This window comes from Anas platyrhynchos, chromosome 13 (genome assembly GCF_047663525.1).
Source record: "Anas platyrhynchos isolate ZD024472 breed Pekin duck chromosome 13, IASCAAS_PekinDuck_T2T, whole genome shotgun sequence".
In the NCBI taxonomy this organism is placed as follows: Eukaryota; Metazoa; Chordata; class Aves; order Anseriformes; family Anatidae; genus Anas; species Anas platyrhynchos.
Window position 1 is genome coordinate 15,983,609 of NC_092599.1, and position 14,829 is coordinate 15,998,437.

The 14,829-nt window shown below is 52.8% G+C and overlaps 3 protein-coding genes across 3 annotated transcripts; 1 reads left to right on the top strand and 2 right to left on the bottom strand.

Annotated features, from left to right (window-relative positions):
- The first annotated feature begins 626 nt into the window (after positions 1–626).
- On the top strand, positions 627–6,676 carry LOC119718189 (uncharacterized). Its single transcript, XM_072044497.1, has 9 exons — positions 627–689; positions 3,756–3,930; positions 4,105–4,164; positions 4,420–4,479; positions 4,932–5,069; positions 5,210–5,311; positions 5,735–5,797; positions 5,977–6,124; positions 6,243–6,676. The coding sequence occupies exons 1-9, from the start codon at positions 627–629 to the stop codon at positions 6,493–6,495; spliced, it is 1,062 nt and encodes a 353-aa protein (XP_071900598.1). The 3' UTR covers positions 6,496–6,676.
- A 419-nt stretch (positions 6,677–7,095) lies between these two features.
- LOC140003584 (zinc finger CCCH domain-containing protein 11A-like) lies at positions 7,096–12,160 on the bottom strand. Its single transcript, XM_072044306.1, has 3 exons — positions 11,951–12,160; positions 11,475–11,536; positions 7,096–10,927 (listed from the first exon to the last, which is right to left on the bottom strand). The coding sequence occupies exons 1-3, from the start codon at positions 12,110–12,112 to the stop codon at positions 10,660–10,662; spliced, it is 492 nt and encodes a 163-aa protein (XP_071900407.1). The 5' UTR covers positions 12,113–12,160; the 3' UTR covers positions 7,096–10,659.
- A 154-nt stretch (positions 12,161–12,314) lies between these two features.
- Positions 12,315–14,731, bottom strand: LOC140003585 (zinc finger CCCH domain-containing protein 11A-like). Its single transcript, XM_072044307.1, has 4 exons — positions 14,592–14,731; positions 13,848–14,072; positions 13,541–13,617; positions 12,315–12,953 (listed from the first exon to the last, which is right to left on the bottom strand). Exons 2-4 carry the CDS (start codon positions 14,053–14,055, stop codon positions 12,750–12,752), a joined length of 489 nt encoding a protein of 162 aa, XP_071900408.1. The 5' UTR covers positions 14,056–14,072; positions 14,592–14,731; the 3' UTR covers positions 12,315–12,749.
- Between the last annotated feature and the right edge of the window lie 98 nt (positions 14,732–14,829).

Consider the following 14,829-nt stretch of genomic DNA (forward strand, 5'->3'; position numbering starts at 1 on the left):
AAATGAGATCTCAATCTGAATTTTGTAATATTTGTAAAACAAATATTTATAAAAGGTATAAAAGGCAAGTAAACAGCACTGGGTGTGCAGAGAGTCCACGCTCCACCAAAACGCACACACAAACATCAAACATTCTAGATATACAGAACATTGCTTTACATACTAAACCCAAGTATGCCTACACATATGTACGGTCAGGAAAGGTAACAAAGAATCCTTTAAGTTCCAGGACTGAACAGGCTCCATTTTCCATTCCTTTTCTTGACGACAAACAAGTCTCCATTTTCCATCCCTTTTGAACAATATGAACAATAAGAAATTGTAGTGGGTTTACTTGGCAAGTTTTGGTAGCAGGGGCCCATAGGGGTGGCTTCTGTGAGAAGAATCCAGAAGCTGCCCCATTTTAGATAAGGGCCCTGCTGCTGTCCAGAGCCAAGCCAATAAGCGATGTTGTCTGCGTCTCTGTGAGAGCATATTTAAGAAAGGGAAGAAATTGCTGTGGAACAGCAGCTGGGAGAAAGAGAGGAGTGAGAAACGGCCTTGCAGACACCAAGGTCAGTGAAGGGGTGGGAGGAGGTGCTCCAGGCACCACAACAGAAGTTCCCCTGTGGCCTGTGGTGAGGACCATGGCGGAGCAGGCTGTCCGCCTGCAGCCCATGGAGTACCACAGTGGAGCAGGGTTTCACGCTGTAGCCCGTGGAAGAGGCCACGGTGGAGCAGGTGGCCCTGCACCGAAGCAGGCTGCAGCCTGTGGAGGACCCCCGCCGGAGCAGATTGTGGGCCGGAGCTGCAGCCTGTGGAGCAGAGCCCACGCAGGAGCAGGGGGCCTGGCAGGAGCTGCCACCCGTGGGGGACCCAGGTTGGAGCAGTTTGCTCCTGAGGGGTGGACCTCAGGAGCAAACTATAACAGTATGGAGACCAATAAAATCTCCCCTTAGTTTTCAGTGTTGAGATCCAACTTCCAGATCCCAAACTGACAAAATAGCACACAATAGCTGAGGTGGATACAGTAAGCCCCCAAGCCACCACAACCACACAACCTTTCCCTTTACCCAACGCCCCTCTAACCACTCGTAGCACTTGAAATGGGGAGGGAGGGAATTTTCTCACAAATAAGGTTTTGCACCCGAAAAATGCAGCTCTGCACCTTACAGTGCAAATGGGGGGCCCTAAAAAAGAAGATATTGTGCCCTGAAAATGACAGCCTGGGCCAGAAAAGTGAGGGTGTAAGCACTAAGAAGCCAGTTTTGTCTCCTGAGAGCAGTCTTAGGGCCCTGAACGAAAGGGCTTGGTCCCTACAAATGAGGCCCTGGGCCTGCAAACTGAGGGTTTAGATGATCAGAAGAAGACTTGGGATGCCAAGTGGAGGTTCTGGAGCTTGAAAAGAAGGCTTTGGAGCCTAGAGAGGAAACACGGGGGCCTCCTAATGAGGCTTTGAACACTTAAAATGGGGAGGGAGAGAGAGACGAAGGGAGGGAGGGAGGGAGGGAGAGGGAGGGGGAGTGTGGACGGGCCTGGTCGTCAAGGTGAGGCTTTAGACCTGGATCCTGGGCCTTTGGAGTCTCTAGCTTACGGCCTGTGCTATAAGTTGCCCCCTTAATTAATTTTCAGAGAGCATTGCATTAAGAATAGAAAGGAATTTATTGAGCAAGCCAACAGCAAGCAAAACAGTGCTGGGCGGCCGGGGAGTCTCGGCTCCGCCATCGGCGCGCACCTCACCCCCGCCAGGGTCCCTTTTTATATCTCGGTAATTCCGGGATTACGCAGCACATCCTGGTATATTCTGCGACTGCGCGCACTGTTGCTAGGGCGTTGTCTCTGTCCCTCTGGTGGTCGTGAAGATGAAGGCTGTAGTCTTCCTCGGCATTGTGGTTCAACTTCTTTTTTTTAGATTTGGTCATGTTGGCCCAGCGTGAGACAGGAAGGCAGGATGTTGAGACACTAGGTTAGCAACTTATCAGGAGATGGTTACATGAGCTTTGCAACAGCGTCTTTGAAGAAAAGAGGCAACTGAGATGCAGTAGGAGAGAAGGGGAGGGGGCTCTCTTTTTTGTTACATTAAGCAAAAGAATTTTCATAGTGTCCAGCCAAGTATTATACAGCTCCTTACTTGAGCAGGGAGCCTTCGCAATTCCTGCTCCTCAAACGGAACTCCTTGTTTTTATAATACAAAACACAATGAACAAACATTTATTGTGTATTACAGGCATGATGCACTAAAACGGGCAGCCTGGTCCGTAAGAGTGTGGCTGGAAGCAAGAAAAATCTGACATTGGATCCAGAAGCTAGGTTAAGGGGGAGGCCTGGCCATCTAAGAAGGCCGCATTGCATCTTATAATAGAATTGTGGATCCTAAAAATAGGGAATTGTTCCTTGGAAATGGCAGCCTGGTCTCTAAGGTTGATGTGTAAGCAACAAAAAACCAGGAGAGGTTATCCTTTCAATCAAGGCTTTGGAGCCCAAGGAAGAGGCTTTTGCCCTACTATGTGAGGCCGGGGCCTAAAAATGTCAGACAGCACAGCCTGCCCTCCTCTGTCTAGATCCAAGAGCGATGCTTTGCTCCCTCCAGATGGGTGTTTGGACCCGAAAAGGAGGCTTTGGGCCCAAAGCCTCAGGCCTTGGATCTTCGAATGAACATTTTGAAACTAAAAATGAAAGAGGGTTCCTGTCAGCTAAGGTATTGCCCCCTATAAAGGCAGCTTTGCAGCCTCAAATGAAACTGTGAGACACCAAAGTAAGGCATTGTGCCCTACAAATGATGGCGTGGGCTTGAAAACTGAGGAGGTAAGCCATAAAAAGTCCCCTTTGGATCAGCATGGAGTTGCAGGGCCCTGAAAAGCAAGATTTGTTCACTAGAACGTAGAGCCTGGGGCTCAATTCTGAGGGGTCACGAGATCAAAAGACGACTTTGGATCCCAAGTGGAGGTGCTGGACCCTGAAAAGAAGGTTGTGGCAGGCAAACAAGGACACACGGAGGCCTACTAATGAAGATCCTTTGGATCCTAACCAAGGGGTGGTCCTCAAAGTAGTGAGGCTTTGGACTTTAAAACTGGGGTTTGGGACCATGCAGCCCAGAGGCTTTGAGGGACCAAGGAATCTTTTAGGATCCAACACCATTTTTCTCTTTCTTTTTTCCTTTTCTGTTTTTATTTGTTTTCTATTTATGTATTTATTTATTTATTTATTTGGAATCATTCAGACCCAAGACCTCTAGGATGCTGAGGATGCTGCTGGCCAGCTCTGATGGCAACGAGGAGAAGGAGGAGGCCACTTTCCGCGCTGAGGGCGGGTGGCCCAGTGGAGCTGCGGCTGTGCCTAATGCCACGCAGCCCCAGCCCCATGCATGCAGCCCCTGTGCCAGCAGGGTGCGGCCATGAGGTCACAGCGCCGCGCTGTGACACTGTGCCAGGCCACGGGCACCTCTCTGCACCGGCCCCAACGGCGGCACTCACGCGGCGGTGGCAGCATGGGGCGGATGTGGGGGGCTGCGGCCCCCACCCGCCTCCTCCTCCTCCTCCTCGTGCTGGCAGGCCTGTGTGCCCGGGATGCCTGGGCTATGCCAAGGCGAGCGCTGGGAGCAGGTGGGCGCCAGCGCCGGGGGCAGCGGCAGGGCCGGATGCAGGCGAGTCGCCGGAGGGGCTGGGGGCCGAAGCCTGGGCTGAGCCCCCCCGGGGCCCCTGTGAGCCGAGCCATGCGCCGCGCTGTCCCGGCTCCAGCCTTCCCCTCCGTCGGGAGGTCCCTGAGCCCCGCCGCAGCCTCGGGCATCTCGCCCCGTGCCCCGGCCCCTCCGTCACTGCAGGGTGCTCGGGGGCACAGCGGGCAAGGGGAACGTGTCTGCTCTCTGCTTGCTTCCAGGTGACGATGCGCTCGGCAGCGCTTCCCCAGCTCCTCAGCTGGGTCCTGGAGTGGAGCTCCAGGGGCAGCCCAGCGGTAAGTTGTCACCGTCCTCTGCCTCCAAAGCAGCAGCACTGGTCCGCGGGCGAGTGGAGGTCCTGCGCAGGCAGACCACCCCCTTCCGAGGGGTCGTCCGCTCCCTGGGGGGGCTTCCCGAGGGCAGCAGTGGAAGCCCTCCTCACCTGTGCTGGCCCCCATCTGTGCCCGCAGGCCGTGCTGTTCCAGCTGCCCCGTGGAATCCTGCTCCTGAGACTGGGTGGCACCCCACAGGTACGTGGGCTACGGTGTGGCTCTTGCTTTCCTTGGGGTTTGTTGGTGGCTTTCTGCGCCAGCTGAGCAGTGCTGCAGCCTCTCCCTGGCCAGTGGGCTCTTCTCCACAAGAAGCGGGGACGAGTGTTTTTCCCCCAGCTCGCCCTGCTCCCGGGCCCTGCGCCGTGCCCCGGCCCCTCTGTCAGCCACCGCAGGGCGCTGGGGCAGAAGGAGCTCCCAGCACGCACTGGCAACGGTTTTGCTCTGTGCCTGTAGGTGATTTGTCCGGGACATCCGAGCATGGTCCTGTCCTCGTGCCCCAGGGCGATCCCCCAAGTAAGTCAGCGGGAGGGAGGAGCGAGCATTGCCCTTGTTGTTTGCTGCCCGCGTGCAATGGACCTTCAGCCTTCCTTGGCCTCAGCCGCGCAGGAGAGCAGAGAGGGAAGGGCTCAGGCTCGGTGACACGCCTGGGGCGCTTTGCCTTGCCAAGCTGTCTTTGCCAGCCGCTCCGCCCCCATGCGTGCTGCAGAGCCAGCGGGCATGGTGGGCTTGAGTTTCGAGCCTGGGCTGAGCTCTGGGGAGGCCCTTCTCTGGGCAGCTGCACGCACGCTTCGTTCGTTTTGTCCCGGCACGCTGGCACTGCAGGCCCCTGCTGCCTGTTTGCAAGAGGCTCCTGGGCGGGAGGGAGAGCCCAGGGCCGTGCAGCAATCCCCTGTGGGAGCTGCGCGATGGGAAGAAGCATCCCGCCCTGTTTGGTGGGAGCTGCTCTGTTCTGTGTTTGCTTGCAGGTGTGGCTGTAGGCGACGGCTCTCCAGCTTCCGCGCTGGGTCCTCGAAGAGCAAGGCATCAAGCGAGAAGAGGCCAAAGCTCCCAGAGGACCTCGGCAATCCTGCAGGAAATCCTGCAGGAACTGGAGGGAGCACAGGGTGGGTGTGCAGCACGGGGAAGCCTGAGGGGCTGGCTACAGCCGTGTGCATGCTGAGAAGCATCGCCTGCTGCAGCTAGAAGCATCCTCCTGCTGAGGAGCGGTCGCTCCCAGTGCAACTGTGCCGCTTTCTTGCCGAAGGGGCGGACGGAGAGGCTGTGCAGAAGGAGGCGCTTCCCAGGGGAAACACGCTGCCAGGCTCGGAGGGAGCGCCAGAGGCAGCGCCAGCGACCGTCCCGCCAGGTAATTGCCGTCCGGTGGCACGCTTAGCACAGAGCAGGTGCTGCCAAAGGAGCCTGGAAGCGCTCTGGAGGAGGGCTGTGGGCTCTGGCGCGCGGAGCTCAGCGCCAGCGGTGTGCCAGAGATGCTGGCGGGCCTCTGTGCCTGTGGCTGGGGATCGCCTGCCTCCCACCGCAGCCCGTTGCAGCCCGTGACCCGTACCGGAGCGTACCTCCCGCAGCACCTGAGCCCCGCAGCTTGCCCAAGTCCCCAGGGGCCCAAAGCAGCACCGCAGCAGCGAGTGGGACCCCTCCTGCGACCTGCGGCCCAGGGGGCTGCACGGACTCGCAGAGGGAGCCTCTCCGTCCGCCCGGCCATCCGCCCGTCCTTCGGCATCCTCTGTGCCTAAGCCGTGCTGAGGCTTTCCCTTTCTCTCCTTCTTGGCAGTGCTCTCGGAGCCCGGAGAAGCCCGCCACACCGGGGTGTTCCAGTTTTTTCAAGAGAATCCAGGTACTGAGCAGCCCGTAAGCGGGAGCCGCGAGCATGGCGGCGGCGCCTTCTGCTGCAAGCAAGGCAGCTTCTTCCCGGAGAGGCTGGCAGCGGGAGAGCGACCGTCTCGGCACTGCCAGAGCTCCCGCAGGCTGCCCAGCAGCGCGAGGACGCGCTAAGGCCCAGAGCTGTTCCTCCAGGTGCGGCTGGCGAGAGGAGCGCGAGTGCCTCGGCCGGTGCCGCCGTGCGCAAGCACTGCCTCGTGAGCGCGGCGGCAATCGTGGGCTCCCTGCTCTTCGGCACGCTTCTGTGCTGCGGGGTCATCCGGCTGCGCAGGAGAAGACAGCAGTGAGCGGCCGTCTCTCGCCCCAGCTCCCCGTCGGCCGGCTGCCGCTGGCCTTGCAGCACCGCCGCTGAGGTGCTGCGGCGCGGCCGCCGGGTGCTGCCCAGCCTCCTCTCTCCGCAGGCGCCTCTCCGCAGCCTCGGAAGCCCGGGCACCGAGACGGGCCCAGCGCCAGCGGCCGCCACCCGGGCCTGGACGAGCGCACCCCAGCCGGCTGCAGCGCGACCGGCCCAGCGCCCTCCAGCCCCCGTGGATACCACCCCCCCGGCCCCCACCACCGTCGCGGCCCTCCTGCCAGGGCTGGGGGCGGCCCCCCCGGCGTGCGGGGCAGCGGGGGGGTGAGGACTGGCAGCCGGCCGGCAGCTTGTCCGAATAAAGCTCTGCACCCGAATCGCCAGTGTCCAGGCTGTGCTTCGCCTCGCGCTAAGTGGCCAGGGGAGGGAGAAGCTACAAGCAACCTGCGGACACCTTTCCCCCCTCTCCAGCCTCTTCTGCCGCTTGTCCCCGCTCTCTTGCCCTGCTCCAGCACGCAGGCCCTCCCATGGCATTGCAGGCCTTCCCAACGGGGTCCTGCATGGGCTTCCCTTTCTCTGCGACACCAGGAAAGGGGAGGCACCGCCATCAACAGGCTGTTCCCAGTGCTGGCAGCCTTGGGGACACCAGAGCATTCCAGACACGAGCTGGGGCTCTCTTCCAAGCAGCTGTGAACGAGGCTGTCCCTTCTCAGATCCGCTTTCCAGCCAGCGGCAGAACAGAGGCAGAACCTCTTCCTCCAGCTTTCCTGCTTCTTTCGCGCTGTTTGCCTGCCTGTTCTTTGTCTCCTTGTCCTGGCCAGCCTGTTGTCCAGCGCCCTGTGGGCTGGACACACAGCTCTCTGTCTCCTCAGGCTTTTCCTTAGAGCATCAACAAGTCCTGAGCCCTGCGGGTTGGATGGCTGAGAGAGGGAGTTAGGGGGATACAAGAAATCGTTAGCCACTAAAAAGGAGGAATTATCCTTTCAAACAAGGCTTTGGAGCCCCAGGAAGAGGCTTTCTGCCCTAATATGTGATGCTGGGGCCAAAAAATGTCAGGGCAGCATGGTGCACACTCCACTCTCTGCTTCCTCAAAATGGATGTTTGGACCCTAAAATTCAGGCCTCGGCTCCTAGCATGAGGATTTGGGGATTTGGAAGCAGGGCTCTTCCTCTCACATACGGCTTTGCCATCTAAGAAGGCCATGGTGCATCTTATAATAAAATTGTGGACCCAAAAAATAGGGAATTGCCCCTTGGAAATGGCAGCCTGCTCTGTAGGATTGACGTGTAAGCAAGAACAATCCTGTCAAAAGGAGGGTTTATCCTTTCATTCAAGGCTTTGGAGCCCAAGGAAGAGGCTTTCTGCCTCAATATGTGACTCTGGGGCCTAAAAAGAATGCTTTGGGCCCTAAAAGTGAGAGCCTGGGTCCAAAAACGGAGGGTGTAGGTGATAAAGGCGGCTTTGGATCCCAACTATAGGCTCTCTTGTCCTGAAAACGTCCTGAAAGCTGGGTGCTTAAGAACAAGGCTGTGGTCTATACAGAGGAGCCTTGGTGCCATGCCTGTATGCTTCTCAGCTGCAAAGAAAGGGTGAGAAAAAGGCTTTGGATCCGCAAAAGATGCTCTTAGCCCTGAAGAGAAGGGGTTATAGGGTGAAAATGAGACATTTGGCCCTAATGAGGAAGGTCTCAAGAAGGCGGCTCTGAATTCAAGAGGTGGGTCTCCGGGCCCTAATATTAAGGCTTTGATCACCGAAAACTAGACTCTTGGCCTACAAAAAAGTAGGTAGGCAATCAGGAGGGGACTTAGGATTCCAAAGCAGCGTCTGGGCCCTGAAAATCAGGGTTTGGAGCCTGAGCATGAGACGTCAGCCATGAAGAATGAAGTTTTAGAGCCTAGCATGGGGGTCTCTGGACACTAAAATGGGGCTTTGAAACCAGAAAATGAGCCTTTGTACCCCAACCTGAGGCTTTGAGTCCCAAGGAGAAAGCTCTGGGTGCTAAAAAAGAGGCTTTGGGCTCTCAGGTTGAGCCTTTGGGATGTGACAGTCAGGCCTTGACTCAGCAAATGATGATCCTGGCACTGAAAAGGAGGGCTCATTCTCTATAAAGGGCTTTTGAGCCCAAGGAGGATGCTTTTTGCCCTAATATGTGATGCTGGGGCCTAAAACTCATGGACAGCGCAGCCCGCTTCCTCTGTCTGGATCCTAAAGTGATGCTTTGCTCCCTGCAGATGGGTGTTTGGACCCAAAGAGGAGGCTTTGGGCTCTAACATTCAGGCCTCATCTCCTAGCATGAGGATTTGGGAATTTGAAAGGAGGGCTGTTCCTCTCCAATAAGGCCTCGCCATCTAAGAAGTCCGCATTGCAGGGAACCAGGTCCGTTGTGTCCGTTGGGACAGGACCTGCCACAGAGGCCCTGCTCCCGGTTCCAGAGATGGTCCCTGGGCCCTGATGTGGCAATAATAAGGTTATAATAAAATTGTCACCCTAAAAATAGGGGTTTGTTCCTTGTAAGTGGCAGCCTGGTCTGTAAGATTAAAGTGCAAGCAAGAAAAAGCCACTAAAAAGGAGGGGTTACCCTTTCAGACAAGGCTTTCAAGCCCAAGGAAGAGGCTTTCTGCCCTAATATGTGATGCTGGGGCCTAAAAATGTCAGGGCAGCGTGATGCACACTCCACTCTCTGCTTCCTCAAAATGGATGTTTGGACCCTAAAATTCAGGCCTCGGCTCCTAGCATGAGGATTTGGGAATTTGAAAGCAGGGCTTTCTCACATACGGCTTTGCCATCTAAGAAGGCCACATTTCATCTTATAATAAAATTGTGGACCCTAAAAATAGGGAATTGCCCCTTGGAAATGGCAGCGTGCTCTGTAGGATTGATGTGTAAGCAAGAACAATCCTGTCAAAAGGAGGGTTCATCCTTTCATTCAAGGCTTTGGAGCCCAAGGAAGAGGCTTTCTGCCTCAATATGTGACTCTGGGGCCTAAAAAGAATGCTTTGGGCCCTAAAAGTGAGAGCCTGGGTCCAAAAACGGAGGGTGTAGGTGATAAAGGCGGCTTTGGATCCCAACTATAGGCTCTCTTGTCCTGAAAACATCCTGAAAGCTGGGTGCTTAAGAACAAGGCTGTGGTCTATACAGAGGAGCCTTGGTGCCATGCCTGTATGCTTCTCAGCTGCAAAGAAAGGGTGAGAAAAAGGCTTTGGATCCACAAAAGATGCTCTTAGCCCTGAAGTGAAGGGGTAATAGGGCAGAAGTCCCCGTGAAGTCCTTCAGCACAATGAAGGCCTGTGTGAGCTCCAGCAGCAGTTTCGTCAGTGGAGGTTCTCCCTGGTGGGGCCGGGGCGTCACAGCACACACACACACACACACACACACACACACAGAGACGCGTGGTTTTGTCCAAACATTAAGTATTTACAACAAATTCGACAAGCGCTTTTCCTCTGCCAGCAGCAAATGCCTGAGGGCCCCCACAGCTTCACAAATCATAGCGGGAAGAGCCTACCGTGCCACGAAAAGGTCGGAAAATAATTCAAAATTGATCTGCTAGGGGAAAAAAAATGCTGGCTGGTGGCAGGGTACACAATACACCCGAATCTCAGCTCTGTCCTCCGCAGGGTCAGTGCCCACGCCCAAGCGCGATGCTGATGGCACCCGAACATTTGCTGTAGCAGGCAGCAGAGCCAGCAGCTCAGGGGAGCAATTTTGAAAACCAAGAGGCACTTAAACAACCCTTCATCGACCCCGTGACTGCGGCAGAGTCCCGACTGCTCGCCCCGGAGTCCTCACACCAGCAAAAAGCACCAACCAAAGCCTGGGGGAACTTTGGTACAGCACGAGAGAAGGGAGTGGGGGTAGCGGAGCCGCATGGCAGAGCTGCTGCTTTTCACCATTTGATCATCCCTGAGAACTGAAAGTAAGGCTGGGTGGGCTGACCCCCACCCCCACTCCTGGCAGCAAGTTTGGTCCACAACACACTGGAATAACAATTCTGCTCCCTCCCACCCCTACAGCTTCATCATCTGACACGGGTACAGTCAAAACAATGGCATACACGAGTAAAAGTCAAGAGTTGACACAGTAACTCCAGGATTTGGCTATCAACTGTCCGAGAAATCAGAACACCGAAGCTTCACAATGTGCCCAACATCGAGTTGTGCCAAGGGGGGAGGAAGGAAGAAGCTTTACGTTTAAGCCTTCAGAGCATCGCTCCACCAGAAGATCGATTTGCAGCCACCATGGCGTGCCAATGGAGATCTTTCTGTGCCAAAAGAAGTGCTTTGTCCTCTCGATAGCGAAGGTAGCCACCTATAGTTACAGAACGGATGCACGAGCCCTTAACTCTGAGCAGCAGGGAAATTTAGGACAACTGAGTGCAGATCCTGCCAATTTCTACCAGTTCGGACTGTGCTTTAAGTCTCATTGCAAAGCCTCAGTTAGAAAAAGGATCACCTCGGGGTATCCAACAAGAAGAACAGTTTTAATTTTTTTTTTTTTTTTTTAATATACCATAGGACTACGCAGTTCAACTGTCAATCATCTCGGAGAGTTCAAGGAGGAGCTCATCGTCGTCCTTCCCTGGGTCTAAGTCGATTTCGGCTTCCAGTCTGCCTCCTGAGATTTCCCAAAGTAGCTGCTCCAAATCGTCATCCGCAGATAAGGGTGCGTTCCCTGTGGAACTCAGCTGGCGTGTCCGTGCCTCTTCTAGCTGGGAAGAAGCTGAGGTCGAGGTCTCGAGATTGATCTCCATCTGCTCCTCTAATCTTGCCGGGCTTCCAAGACGCACTTCAGGTCTTGGGAGAGCAAGAAAGAACAATCAGGATATGCCATTTCTTAACGGGCAATCCCTTTTCTGCAAACCGGCTCTTAAAACTGTAGGCAAGCCCTCCTACGCTTCAGTCTTACACAGGGATTGTTATCAATCAACCCAGGGCTACATTTAGAGCCCGATGTGTTACCAGCTACATTTTTCAGTCTGGGGCTTTATCTGTGAAGCCAGGGCACCTGGAGTTGAGGTGGCATTCTTGAGGACCAAAAGGCAGAGGACACTACTGCTCATCTATCACCTCACGAGGAAGTAGAACTTCACCTCCTCCTCCTCGTTCAGGTATTCAGACAACCCAAGAAGTCACTGGAAAGCTGTGCTGACTTGCAGCATTTAAAGAAAGCCTAATTAAGCAATCCTGCTAGCTGCTAGAAAGTGGTTTCAGGTGACTTATTCCTTTGATGGATTTGGGCTTTAATGATCTCAGAACCCTCCTTTTTCCCCACATGTGACAGAACTTATGTTTCCCTGGGGATATACACTGATTAAGAAAAAGAACAAGCTGGGGTTGTCACCTGTTTTGGGCATTTTCTTCAAGTCTGATGGCTGGGACGTGCTCCGGCACGTCTGAAACACCCTAGAAAGCAGCAAAACAGTATTTATGACACATGGGTAAAAGATTCCTTAATAGCTTTTTCCTCCACACTGCTTCTCCTCTGGCATTGCGGAGCCGTGGCCAAAATACAAAACCAAGGTGCTCCTGAAGAAAGTTCACATTCACCTGGAGGTTACTCATGATCTTGTGTCTTTTAAGAACATGGCATTCATGGACAAAATCCCCCCCACCAGAGAAATCACAGCATCAGAGTACCGGTTAAAGAGTGCCATTCAGCTCATAAATACAGAAGGGTTCTACAAGCATCCTGTAGACAGCTACTGGATTTCCAAGGAAACAGAAGGCCTGCAGAACGTTTGACTTTTCCACCTTTTCTCCTAGAGGAGGGTAGAAATTTAACAAGGGATCCATCTCTGCATTAGCCCCTGGCCTTACCATGGCTGCTTTTTTGGCTGGAGGTCCCATCATGTCAGCATCCAAGGCACTCCGGAGTTCCACAGCTGCTATGGCAGAGGGATAACTCCCAGGTGCCTTACGTTTCAGTGCCTTCTTCTTGGGGAAAGTCACTTTCCCACCCGAAGGCTTCGCAGATGTCATCAAGTTGGCTAGAGTAAAAGGAAGAGAGAACTGATACAGTCTTGCTCTGCCTCAGGAAAAATCCAGGTTCTCTTCATCATTTCCACGGTCCTTCTACACAGTTAAATGCATTTGGCCAGCAGAATTGCACCGCCATTGCCTGGATTCTCAGGAATGTTTTCCACATAGTAAACTCTGTCTACCAACAATCCATACAAAGGAACCAAGAAACCGAATAGCTACAGTAAATAAGAATCCAGGACAAGGGAAACCTCAGACACATAGCAATCCTAAGTGCAAGCTACGTTCACAAATATAGACAGCTTTTATATTTCAAGTCCTGCTCCCTCTAGGAAAGGAAAAAGCAGCAGTTAGAGTAGGACAAGAGTGTATGCAACTGTTGTACCAGCTGCCTCTCCCTTGCAGTGATGTCCCACAGTTAAGTTGTTCTACAAAGTCCAAATTTGTAGTGTCATTTTCTACTCTCCCGTTCCTTACCTAACATCTGGCTGGCAGGAAAAGAAACAAACTAAGAAAAAGAAAGTCCACACTTCGCTTCGTAGCATTGCGTGGCAAAATGCACCCAGCCAGAGTTACAGCATGAGAATTGTCATCTTCTGTCTGTATTTCAGAAGACAACCTAAGGAACTCTTAACCTTCAACACTTACTTTTAGCTTCCTGGCCCGGAAATTGAGCTGCCACTTTCCCTGCTGGTTCGGTATGAAAGAAGCCAGCAGTAGATTTGACAGCAGCTTCCTCCTTCCCAAGCTTCTCTTGTTGTTCTCTCTGTTGCCACTTCTCCCACCGGCTCTCTTCAAAGCTCTTCTCTGGACATTTAAGACTTCCACTCTGCTGAGTGGGCTAGAAGGAAAGAAAAGTAGTGCATGAATAGGACAAAAAAAAAAAATCCGTGGAGATTTCGTTAAGAAAATCTGATCAGCAATCCCTCCAAAATGGTCTTGATGTGGAACAGCATATTAATATCGTTCAGGTTACTGTTGTGTTTTTTTTTTTTTCCCTAAAATTCTGCCTGTAACAAGAGCCATGCTTTACTATGGACACAGTCTGACATATCTGCAATATCCACTATGGCAAGCTTCTTTAAACAGCTAGGGTGTTCTGCTGTACATCTATTTATCACATTCTTTTTGTCTGACAGATCAAGTCAGTAAGAACAAAAAGAATTCCCTCCACGTTAACTGTGTAGATTTCAGCTGGTGCTAACAGGGTTTCTTTGTTGCTGTGGTATAAACAGACTGATTCCAAGTTTGAGGAGTACAGAGTTGTCTGGAAATGCTGCTGGCGATAGGATTTAGACTGCACTGCAGCTCCTACCACGTGCTGAAGGGTAAGAACACGCTCAAGACGGTGGCACACGGTGAGTAACCAAACTTGTCAGAATGATCAGAAATTGTACGAATGTATGTGTGTCTTCACAGAGGACTCACCTGTACATCAGGTACAGAGGAAAGTTTAGGAAAAGGCCGGTTCAATTCCACTGCCTTCTTTTCTGTTTTTAAAGCACCTGAAAAAGAAGAGAAAAAAAAGTTTGGTCAACGGCAGAAATAAAGAAAGCTGGGTACTTGTTTCCTTTGTGCATTTATTTCCTTGTGCCCCATGAGAGAGAGAGAGACAGGCTACAATGTGCAATCCATTCAGCAATTACCCATGAAGCAGATCCTGAGCAAACTGAACTTGCTCAAGATGGGAAGCACCTCACTGGGGCAGGCATTAAAGCATCTGTTTATGGAGCACCTGTTAGTTTTGTGCTCCATAAAGATTTCTGCTCTGCTGGGGCAGGTCCGGGTTGTGCTGAGGGAGCTGCACGAGCAGGTCTTGCCCCTGCGCTGGAATCTTCAGTTTTACCATGCCCTTCAGCCTCGCCTTTGGCTTGAGTTTCGCGTCTCTGAAGAGCTTTCTCACGACGGATTTCCTCCAGTGTTTTCACATGGATCTCTCCCATCGGCTTAGCAGCCTTCCCTGTCATCATCAAGAAATGAGGAGAAGCACCAACATTTAAAGAGAGTCCAGCAATAGTTTCAGTCTCCAACATTTGTCAGAGCACTAAGGAAAACTAATCTTGAGTGTTCCCAATAATGCATCTTAGAACAATATCCTTAGAACAACATTCTCCTCCTCCTCTGAGCCACTTGTATTTTGAAGACCAGCCCTATCCAGAGAGAACTGCTACACAGAAATGCTGCTTTACTTTAGTACTTTTTCAGACTGCATTTCAAATTCCTGCTCCTGGCAGTGGTTCTGTTCTAATTGTACGGAACGGTTCACAGAAGCAGCCAAAAACCTTGACAAGGCACAAGTAGAAAAGAAACACACACCTAGAGCCAGATTTCTGATAGTGGCTGTCAGAAGAGCTTCAGCACTCAAGCAAGAGGCATCAGTTCTTTGTTTTCGTTTCAATTAGTTTTTAGGGATGGATGAAAGCAGTCCAAGTTCATGGAAAGGAAGGAGGAGAAAGCATATTTAATATCTAGCTGTTACCTCTCTCAGTACTGGTCTGTTTCGGAGGTAATCCCAGCCTGTCCTTCAGAGACTTGGCAACTTGAACTGCAAAACAGAAAAAGAACGAATTAGGGAGGCTGCAGAATGTCAACTTCAGGTTCACATTGCAAAACAAGACAGGAAAGGGAACTTTGAACCCCAGTGATTACCACCTCAGCCAACATGCAAAAAGAAACATCACTGGAAAAGGACAAACAGAAAGACTAAATACAAAACC

Bases quoted from the DNA above. Each gene is read 5' to 3' on its own strand.
- LOC119718189 (XM_072044497.1), top strand. From the start codon at position 627: ATGGCGGAGCAGGCTGTCCGCCTGCAGCCCATGGAGTACCACAGTGGA. The intron at 3,931-4,104 runs GTAAGTTGTCAC...CTGTGCCCGCAG, and splicing joins GCTCCAGGGGCAGCCCAGCG to GCCGTGCTGTTCCAGCTGCC. The intron at 4,480-4,931 runs GTAAGTCAGCGG...GTTTGCTTGCAG, and splicing joins GCCCCAGGGCGATCCCCCAA to GTGTGGCTGTAGGCGACGGC.
- LOC140003584 (XM_072044306.1), bottom strand. From the start codon at position 12,112: ATGACATCTGCGAAGCCTTCGGGTGGGAAAGTGACTTTCCCCAAGAAG. The intron at 11,537-11,950 runs GTAAGGCCAGGG...GCTGCTTTCTAG, and splicing joins CAGCCAAAAAAGCAGCCATG to GGTGTTTCAGACGTGCCGGA. The intron at 10,928-11,474 runs GTGACAACCCCA...TGCTCTCCCAAG, and splicing joins GAAGAAAATGCCCAAAACAG to ACCTGAAGTGCGTCTTGGAA.
- LOC140003585 (XM_072044307.1), bottom strand. From the start codon at position 14,055: ATGGGAGAGATCCATGTGAAAACACTGGAGGAAATCCGTCGTGAGAAA. The intron at 13,618-13,847 runs GTGCTCCATAAA...CTTCTTTTTCAG, and splicing joins ATGGAGCACAAAACTAACAG to GTGCTTTAAAAACAGAAAAG. The intron at 12,954-13,540 runs GTGAGTCCTCTG...CTTTCCTTCTAG, and splicing joins CCTCTGTACCTGATGTACAG to CCCACTCAGCAGAGTGGAAG.